We start from the raw sequence: 9,508 nt of genomic DNA, 5'->3' as shown, positions 1-9,508 counted from the left end.
AGGGTGTGGTTGGGCTGTGGTATCTCAGCTCCCTTGGATTGTATTTAATGATATCTCCATGGGTAGAGCTTGGTCTCCTCCCAGGCTCAGCCTGCCCAGCACCCAGCGGCGGCCTCACCCTCCGAGCTGGCTGTGGGAGGTTTGCAGGTGGCTCAGGGACTGTGTGGTTTTGTTTTGCCTTGACTTAGGAGGGTAATTGGAGGCACATGCCACATGGCTGAGGGCCAGCCTCGGACCCAGAAGCAGATGCAGGGCAGAGAGCAGCCTGCCCACCCCAGGGGAGTCTTCCCCTGGAGACCCAGAGGCGGGGGTTGCAGAGGCTGGGGTCAGCGTTTCCCCTGCTGCTGAGGACAGGCATCAAGGGAGCAGCTCAGCCATGTCACGAGTTGTGGGGTCCATGCTGTCCGCCCCTCCCACGATATGTGGGGACCGTAGGGTGGATGTCCACAGAGGCGTCTCCCAAAATCCACGCATGAGGAAGCTGGTCTCTCTGGCTGCCCACCACCTGAGTTCTCTGGGACCCTTGAAAAGGACCCCCGGGGCAGGTTCGTGGTTAAAGGAGGACAAACTCACCACTCCCAGAGCCCTCACATCCACAGACCCAGAGGGGAGGAGGCTCTGGGGGTGACTGGTGACAGCACAGTGCGGCGAATGTCCCTGTGCCCCTGAACTATGTGCTTGAACATGGCCGATGGGGAATTTTCTCTACGTGTATTTTATTACAGTTTTTAAAAATACCAACCAAAAAGAAACACTTGCAAATGAGGCATAGACAGTGACCTGCCCCAGCGTTTTCCAACAAGCCCCCAGGATGTGCCTGTGCACCCAGCCGGCAGCCTGTGTGCAGCTTCGAGAAACGGGAGCACCCAGGTCTGGCTGGTCGAGAAGGTGGTACCTCCGGGGTTCGGGCCTCACTCGGCCTCCCCTTTCCTCCCACCCACCCCATATCCCTGCCCACGCCCCTGGGCAGAAGTTGAATGAGATCTGACACCTGCTCACTCTGTTTTCACTAAGTTAAGCCTTTTTACCCTTGAGGATGAGGCATTTGGACTTGGGGGACCCTGGCTGTACCCCATGGAAGGAGCCCTGTGATCCCGCTGGGTTGTTTCTACCTGGGTGAGATGGGGTAAGAGGTCGTGTGAGTCAGGCGAGCGGGTCAGGTTGGGTTGAGGTTACGTTTATTGTCCTAGTGCTTTGCGTGAAGCTCAGCCGTCACTCGTCACCCTGCACTTGCGTCCCTCACGTCAGCTGGGCCTCCATGAAGTGGGGCGGGAAGGAGTCAGTGTTTCCTCCCCATGTGGGTCTTGGCTTCCCTGGGCCCCTGCCCTCGGGGATGAATACTCCAGGCCACTGCAAGGCGGGGGGCTTGGCACATCCCCTGCGGAGGTCGGGGGAGGGCTGAGCCTGACTCCTCCACCTGACCCAGTAGGCCCCGGCAACAGCTGGGTCGGACTTTCCACAGCCCCTGCCCTGGAATGGTTCTGCAACCTGAGGCTCCGGAGGGGCTCATCAGGATGGAGTCACACTGAACAGGGACCCACCTGGCGCCGGGACCCCGTTTTCTCTGCCCTTCAAGTTTTCAACGTCATATTTCAAATGTCTGAGACGAGAAGAGTGAAGCCAGCACGCGGTCCCTGCTCTTCCCCAGAAAAACGTGAGCAGACAGAAGCAGCTGAACCCCCACTCCCTCCGTCCCCTTCTTGTGTTCCTCCCATGTCTTAGGGACCCTGTGGCCCCACCCGGGAGCATGAGCCCTGCCTCCGTCTGTGTCCCGGCCACCACGTCCTGGCCTCGGGGTGCCACTCCACATGGTGCAGGTGGGAACGCGCTCAGCTCATCCTCTTTTCTCCGTGAGAAAATGCCCAGCGCTGGGACCCAGGCCAGAGTCGTCTCGGATGCCAGGCATCCCATCACCCACCAGCACACGTGACACTGTGCAGCTCGGCGTTCTCATTTGTGCCTCTCCAGTGCTGCTCTTCTTCATGGGGCTGAGGCGTCCCCTCCTTCAGGAAGCTCCACGCTCCCCCTGCCAGCCCCTCCGTCCTGATGGCGAGCTTTGCAACAGGAACCTCGATGCCTGCATGGCCAGGCCCAGGGCTCCCCACAGGCTGGGCATCCCGAGGCCGGCCCAGAGCCGACTGCCAGCCAGACGGTGACCACACCCCTCCCCTCGGCACAGCCTGCTGGGGCATCCCAGGGCCCACAGCCTGAACAGAGGCCCGATCACCAGGTTTCCAGACACAAGACAGGACCTCATTCAGTCTGAATTTCAGATACACGAGATCCCACAGAGGCTGGGGTTGGCGAAGCCCCCGAGCAGGGGTTGATCTTGCCTTCGGGGTGAGGGCCATCCCAAGACCCGCCTGGCTGCCACTAAAGGGACTGTGTGGCTTCCCCGGGGCCAGGGTGTGGAGGTGCCAGGTGGGTCCCCTGAACTCGGGTGCCAAAGGACCTACCTGGGGCATCTCTGTCCACCACGTCCCTCCTATGGCCCCTGCCTGGGAGCGCTTAGCACATAGTGACCCTCCTGGGGTCAGGGGCTGCCCTTGTGGCCCTCCCTCCACAGTGACCTCCATCCTTCCTGGGATGCTGCTGGTCCCAGCCAGACCCTTGATGGACAGCGCTCAGTCTGCGACACCTCAGCACCCTACGCCTTCCTGGCAAAGCCTGCTGGTCCCAGGGTCACCATCACCCACTTCATGGAGGGCAAAACTGAGCCCAGGGTGGATAGGTCTGCTCAGGTCCCCAGGAAATGGGCAGACCCAGGAGCCTCCAGCTCCCAGTGCCCGTCTCTGAAGGAGAATGTGGGCTTCACCTCCCTGCTCCCATCATGCTCCTGGAGGACCAAGGGTGGCCCCAGTGGCTTGGCTCAGATCCCGGTACTGCAGGCCAACTCCCTCCAGGCACAGCTGCCCAGGAACAGGACCAGAGGGGGGTCTGCAGGAGCCCCAGGACCTGGTGGGTGCAGGGCTCACATGCTGAGGACACCCATCTGTACCCGTTTCTGGCTGGATGAGGCCACCCGCTGTCTCCCTGCAGCCCTAGCTGCAGGTGCTAGGGAGGAGCTGAGGGGCCCTGGGGGAAGCTGGGTAGGTGAGGGCAAAGCTTTGGGGGTGGGGAGAGCAGGCAGGGCCCCGAAGGCGCTCCTGGGGGCTGGCAGGGACTGAGCCACAGCAGCACCAGAGGGGTGGGGGTCCCACAGGGCCGGGCAGGAGGAGGCCTGGGTATAGCTGGAGGCAGCTGCTGACCCTGTGGGGGTGGGGGTGGGAGTCCTCAGGGCACCCCCAGAGCAGTCTTAGCTGGGGGCTGAGAGGGGAGTGAGCGAGAGGACTCGGGCTGAGAGGGAAGTGGGTGGGAGGACTCAGGGGCTGGGAGGGGAGTGGGTGGGAGGACTCAGGGGCTGGGAGGGGAGTGGGTGGGAGAACCTGGGGGCTGGGGGAACCCTTAGGGCCTGGACACCGCACACAGGGCCTGGGCCTGCGGCCGCATGGTAAAAGCCCGTGCAGGCGTGGTGTCCAGGGAGGCCGGGCTGACTCCGGGCGGGGGCAGCAGTCGGTACCTCTGCAGGAGGCCAGCAAACAGCAGGAAGAGCTCGGTCCTGGCCAGGCGCTCCCCAACACAGACACGGCGGCCTGCAGAGAAAGTCAAGGCACAGAGTGGGCTAGCACCAGGCCTGCTCCTGGAGGGGAGGGGTGGGGACCTCCCCAGGGGAGTGGAGGAGCAGCCACGGCCGCCTTCAAAACCTGAAAGCAGGAGGTAGGTGCCAGAGTCAGCGGGCAGAGCTGGGGACATCCCACCCCTGGAGCCTGGGAGCCCGCCCCACCCCGGCCATGAGGGCTGCAGACCTGCAGAGAATGGCAAGAAGGACTCCCGCTTCACAAAGTGCCCGTCCGCATCCAGGAAGTGGCCCGGGTTAAACTGGCCCGGGGTCTGCCACTGTGTCTCATCCAGGAGCACCGAGGTCAACAAGGGAATCACGGGTGTGCCCTGGGGGGGCAGCCGGGCAGAGAGGGAGAGAGGGGCCCCAGGGAAGATGGGATGGGACCCGGATTGGGAAGTTTCATTCCAGGCTGCCACACCCACCACACCTGGTGTTAGCCCACCTCGAAGGTTGGGGACCTGAACCCAGGGAGGCCAAGTGACCCCAGGGCACACAGCCAGGGGCCCTGAGGATAGAGAGGACCCCCCAGGACACACAGGGGAACCCCAGGACACACGGAGAGGGACCCTGTCAGGACACATACGGAGAGGGGCCCCCCAGGGTACACGGAGGGGACCCCACCCCAGTACATGCAGGAAGGTGCCAAGCCTGCTGGTCAGAGCCCTGAATCCCGGGCTGTGGGGTGAGGGCTGCCTCCCTCCTGCTCCTGGCTGGACACCCTTTCCTGTCTCCAGTCAGTGGGGCCATCAGGCACCCACTGGAGGCTCAGCCATCCCAGTGCCCCTGGACCCCTGCCGAAGCCTACCCCAAAGTAGCTGGAAGGGATAGGGAGGCCTGGCCCCACCTTGGGGAGCAGGAAGCCGCCCAGCTGCGTGTCAACAGTGGTGCAGCGGGGCACATGCGGCAGGAGCGTGATGAAGCGCTGGACCTCGTGGAGCACGGCGCTGGTATAGGGCAGCTCCTGCTGGTCCTCCAGCCGGGGAGGCCGCCCAGGGCCCAGCACACGGTCCAGCTCCTCCTGCACCCGGCCTGGGGCAAGGGGTGGGCTGGGTCAGTGGGAGCGCCATTCCTCAGCCCTGGGGGGTCCCCAGGGGCAGAAGAAGCTGTCCTGCCAGGCACCAGGGTCTCACCCTGCACATCCAGGTGCCGGCCCATCAGAAGGGCAGCCCACTGCAGCGTGGCCGAGGTCGTCTCCGTCCCAGCCATGACCATGTCCAGGATGCAGGCCACCGCGTTGGGCTCAGCAAACAGGCCCTCGGGGTCATCCCCCTGCAGAGGCGTGGGGTAGGACTCAGGGGGAGGATCTAGGGTCTGTCCCCCACCCCACAGACCCAGCCCAGCCCTGGACTCAAGAAAGGGGCAGAGGGCAAGCCTGGCTGGAAGGACCGGGAGCTGGTGCCTGCTACGATCTGGGCTCAACCTTCCCCAAGGCAGGCACCATGGATGTTTCACAGATGAGGAGACTGAGGCTCTGAGGGGCCCCCAGCCAGTAGGTGGGGGAGCTTGGTGCAGGAGCAGGATGGACCCCTCCCCAGCCCTGCTCCCCTGGGTGGGCCCTCAGGACTCCCACAAGACTTTGGGGAGGAAATTGGCCCCCGGTGCACCTGTCCCTGCTGGATCAGGGCGTCCACATAGCTGCACACAGGGTCCCCTTGGCGCATGTGGGGCCGCTGCGCCTCCAGGAGGGTCCTCAGAATGGCTTGGACCTCCTCTATCTTGCGTAGGACAGGCCGGTGCAGCTGGAGCAGGGCCCCAAGCCAGGGGTAGATGTTGAAGAGCTGGGCAGGAGGCAGGGGGAATGGAGATAAGGGTGCAGCCCCAGGGCAGGGGGTAATAGTCCTCAGCAGCTGTGTTCACACCCAGGGTCTCTGGGCAGAGGTGCTGGAGGTGAAGACCCACAGAACAGGGACCCTTTGCCCTCAAGGGAAGACCAGGGACTCCCAGGAAATTCTCCATCCGTGCCCTGGAAGGGGACAGCCAGGTGGGTTTGCACAGCAAGGTCTCCTTCCATCCTGGAAAGGGAGGAGGGAGGCAGCTGCCGCCGTGGAAATAACCTTGAACCTCCTGTTAGTAATGGAATGGGAGACAGTGCAGAGCTCAGCGCTCAGAGAGTCGGGGCTGCCTTGGAGTCGGCTGTGTCTGAGAGGTGAGCCTGGCACCAGCCAGTGCTCCGTGACTGCCTGTGGCCGCCCCACCATGCCTCGTGCTGCTTGCCTTCCTGGGGCATCCATGATCACCAGCAGCGAGTTGCATGCGGCGCCTCTTGGCAAAGAGCTGGCACAGGCAGGGAAGGCCAGGGAATGCTCTGCTGCCTGGGGCTGCCCTCCCAACCGCACCGTGCTGTGCAGCCTCCATCCTCCAGGTGGGCTCTGGGCCCGCCTGTGTCCACCAGCAGGCACGGTGGTCTCACCCTGGCGAGGACAAGTGGATGCTGTGCTCCCCACTCTCTGCCTTGTGAACCCACTGCTGCCCTCGCTCCCATCACGACCCTGCCACTGGGAAGCCAGGAGGACCATGACCCATGGCCTCTGGGTCCAGCCTTGATGTGCATATCGCACCTGAGATGCAGGCTTCGGTAAATGCACATCAAGTATGGTGAGGACCAAAAAGAGGGAAACTTTGCATTTTGAAGAAAAGTGAGACACATGTGAGTTCTGAACATCGGAAGGATCAACTTTCGTGGTTCTGGGGCACTGGAAAGGACGTTGGCTGGAAGGTGCCTGGACCGTCAGAGCCGGGGGACATGGGCCCCGGCAATCCTGGGTAAGCCATGCCTGCCTCCACCCCTACCCTTCAGCAGCTGCATCTGTCACTGATGAGGGCATTTGGGGAGATTGGGATCCCACATTTCCTGGAGAGCACAGGGGCTGGTCTGAGGCCACACGACGAGCTAATGTCAGATGGGTCCTGATTCAGGCCCTTGAGTCTGATTCCTTGAGAGGGACAGTGCTGGGCCCCCTGTCCTGCCCCTCCATGCCTAGCGCCCTGGGTTCCACCCCACCCTGAGAACAGGAGGCAGCCCCTCACCTGCAGGCTGGGGGACCCCAAGAGGACCATGACCTCATCGATGAGACCCAGGAGGGACACGAACACGGGGTCCCTGTAGTCGAACCGGCGGCCAAAGAGGAGCGTGAAGGTGATGTTGGAGGGAGCCCAGCCCAGCAGAGCCAGTGGGAAGGGCCGGCCTTTGAGAGGAGACAAGCCTCAGGTGCGTCAAGGCCCTGGGCAGGGGCGTCCCTGGCCCCCCCACTCACCTTCATAGCCATCCAGCTGCTCTGAGAGGCATTTCAGCTCCTGCAGAATCTTGTCAGCCATCAGCTCCCGGCCCACGCCCAGGCTGTGCAGAGCACGCACAGTGAAGTGGCGGGCAGCCCTCCAGCGTGCCCCGGACGAGAAGAAGATGCCTGTGGGCAGGCGCGGCGCCCATGTCTTCACCCCAGCCAGCCCCGCCACGTGACCGGGCAGGAAGTGAGCAGGCCAACCCGGAGGCAGCGGGACTGGCTGGGGCCTCACCCCCATCCCTACTCCTGTCCCCCTGGGTTGGCCCCTGGCCCCTCCTGACTTGGGATGAAAAGATCCTCACTTGCTGGTCCTGAGCACCTGACCTGCCATGTGGACACCTGGCTCTCCCCAGCACCAGCTTGGAGACCTGGCTCCTGCCTGCTCTTCCCCAGCCCCCCTGGGAAGCCTCTCCCGCTGTTGGAGCCCCCACCCCCCTGGATCCAGTGCCCCCACACCCAGCAGGTCCCTGCAGTGCCAGCTGGCCACAAACCTACCTCCACCTCGCTGGATGAGCTGGAAGATGGCGATGGGAGGCCGGTCGGCCAGCTCCTGCCCAGGGCCCACCAGCGCCTCCTTGACTGCCTCAAACCCCGTCAGTACCACCATCTTCTGGCGCCCCAGGTGCACGGTGAACACCGGCCCGTAGTGTTCCGAGAGCTGGCAGGGATGGGAGGGGTCACCCAGGCAGCCCTCAACCACAAGGCCCCCCTTGGGGCCCCTTGGACTGGGCCTATACTGGGTAGGGGTGGAGACAGAGGGGGAAAATGAGGGCAGGTAGAGGGGGTGCTTAGATGCCATAAAGCGGGCTGTGCAGGGTGGAGGGCAACGTCCAGCCTGGAGCACCCAGAGCCCCCTCGCCATCTGGTGCATGGCATGGCTGTTGTGGTCTTCTCTTTTTAGCCAAAATTCCTGGAGGGTTCCTTTGAGCCCCAAGTCCAGGCAGCAGGATGGGGAGCTGTCTGCTGGGGTGGCACGTTCTGAAAGGCCAGAGTCTGCACAGAGTAAGGGCCTGACAATGTGGGGGCAGCCAGAGACAGGGCCCGGGCATGACCGTGAGTCCTGTCCCACTGGCCCTGCCCACCTGAGCAAGGACAGGATGACAGTGCCGGTCACAGTGCCCCATGCCAGGCCCAGAAGGGCATGCAGGAGGCTGGAGTGCCCACCCATGCCCTCTGTCCTAAGCATCCCTGCCCCAGGAGGCACCGGCCGTCCTCTTCCCATTTCACAGATGAGGAAATGGAGGCTGGGAAGTGGGAGGTGTTTGCTGTTGTACACCTGAGGGTAGAGGGGGCTCCACCCTGGGCCCGTGGCTGCCTGCTCAGCCCCCAGCACAGCCAGGTGGGTGGTGGCCTCTGGGGCCCCAGTACTGGGTGAGGCCCAGGCCACCTCGGAGATCATGGGCAGCTCCAGTGAGGGTCTGCCTCCACCCACCAGGTCCCCTGGGGCCCTGAAAGCCCAGCCTGTGCTGGGCAGGAGTAGGGTAAGGCAGGGAGGGTCTGGGGGAGGTCACCTGGCAGGAGCTCCTTGGGGGGCAGGGCTGGGGAGGGATGGCCTGTCCCTGTCGAGGGCCTCAGAGGCTGAGCACAGGGGACTGCTTTGAGGGGTGATGGCAGGGTGCCTGTCGGTCAGGCAGCAGGGCTGGCCACCTCTATGGGGCAGGGCAGGGTAGAGGCAGCCAACTCCTGGCTGTGGGGAAGGGCAGCCTGCCCTCAACATGGGGGCCAAGGCTCCACCTCCAGCCCAGGAAGGAAGGGGCCACACTTGGGAGGCTCCCACCTGCCCAGGCCATCTCTGTGTGCAGTCCAGGTCCTGTCTCAGACCATTTCCAGAGCCCCTGCCCTCCTTCCCTCTGCTGTCTCTCAGCCTGGCCTCCTGCAGGTTCCCAGCAGTCACTGCCTCCTCCAGGGAGCCCTCCAAACTCCTGCTCCTGAGCCCAGACCCGGGCACCACCTCCAGGGCTGCTTCCTAGGGTGTCTGCTTCCCTGTGGGATAGGGCGGCTTTCCCTTCCCAAAGGCAGGGTGGGCACTCAGGCCTCCTGCATCCCCCGCTGGGCCCGGCACCATGTGGGCATGGACAGTGGAAACAGGGCTCTGCTGCCCCAGAGGTGGGGCGAGGACACAGGTCTGCCCAGGTGGTGAGAGCTGCCGGGTTCTCTGACCTACCTCCATCAGGGACCGGTCCTGTTGCGACAGATGCAGCAAGTGCAGGTTCCCAATGAGTGGCAGCGGGCGAGGCCCCGGGGGCCACCGGGGGGCTGGGGAGGGGTCTTGGGCCCAGGCTTGGAGCAGTCCCCAGAGCCCCAGGAGGCCCAGGAGCAGCAGGATCAGCAGGGCCATGAGGACGTGGCTGGTGAGGCTCTGCTCCCCTCCAGGGCCTCGTCCCCCCCACACCCTTATAGGCCTCCCTGGGAGGGCGTGCCGCACCCCACCCTCCCCACCACCCTTCATGGGCCTCCCCTGGAAGGCGTGCCCGCACCTCACCCACCCTCCCTACCACCTCGAGAATGTGGAGTGAGCAGTTCGCAGGGCAGCCCCCAGCGGGCGGCTTCAAGCTACAGGCCTTCA

The 9,508-nt window shown here is 64.0% G+C and overlaps 1 protein-coding gene across 1 annotated transcript; it reads right to left on the bottom strand.

Moving 5' to 3' along the window:
* Positions 1-3,444: 3,444 nt before the first annotated feature.
* On the bottom strand, positions 3,445-9,280 carry CYP2W1 (cytochrome P450 family 2 subfamily W member 1). The gene is made up of 9 exons (XM_012470885.2): positions 9,107-9,280; positions 7,438-7,600; positions 6,916-7,065; positions 6,689-6,846; positions 5,266-5,439; positions 4,792-4,930; positions 4,506-4,690; positions 3,846-3,987; positions 3,445-3,632 (listed from the first exon to the last, which is right to left on the bottom strand). The coding sequence occupies exons 1-9, from the start codon at positions 9,278-9,280 to the stop codon at positions 3,445-3,447; spliced, it is 1,473 nt and encodes a 490-aa protein (XP_012326308.2).
* Positions 9,281-9,508: the final 228 nt, after the last annotated feature.

The sequence above is a fragment of the Aotus nancymaae genome, unplaced genomic scaffold (assembly GCF_030222135.1).
Source record: "Aotus nancymaae isolate 86718 unplaced genomic scaffold, 86718_ANA_hifiasm-v0.15.2.pri h1tg000263l, whole genome shotgun sequence".
Classification (NCBI taxonomy): domain Eukaryota; kingdom Metazoa; phylum Chordata; class Mammalia; order Primates; family Aotidae; genus Aotus; species Aotus nancymaae.
The sequence above is the reverse complement of the archived record's forward strand: the minus strand, read 5'-3'. Positions and strand labels throughout refer to the sequence as shown.

Excerpts from the sequence above, each read along its gene's own strand:
- CYP2W1 (XM_012470885.2), bottom strand. The coding sequence starts at position 9,280 with ATGGCCCTGCTGATCCTGCTGCTCCTGGGCCTCCTGGGGCTCTGGGGA. Across the intron at positions 6,847-6,915 it reads GCAGCTGGATGGCTATGAAG|GCCGGCCCTTCCCACTGGCT; the intron begins GTGAGTGGGGGG and ends CTCCTCTCAAAG. Across the intron at positions 4,691-4,791 it reads CCGGCACCTGGATGTGCAGG|GCCGGGTGCAGGAGGAGCTG; the intron begins GTGAGACCCTGG and ends CCCTTGCCCCAG.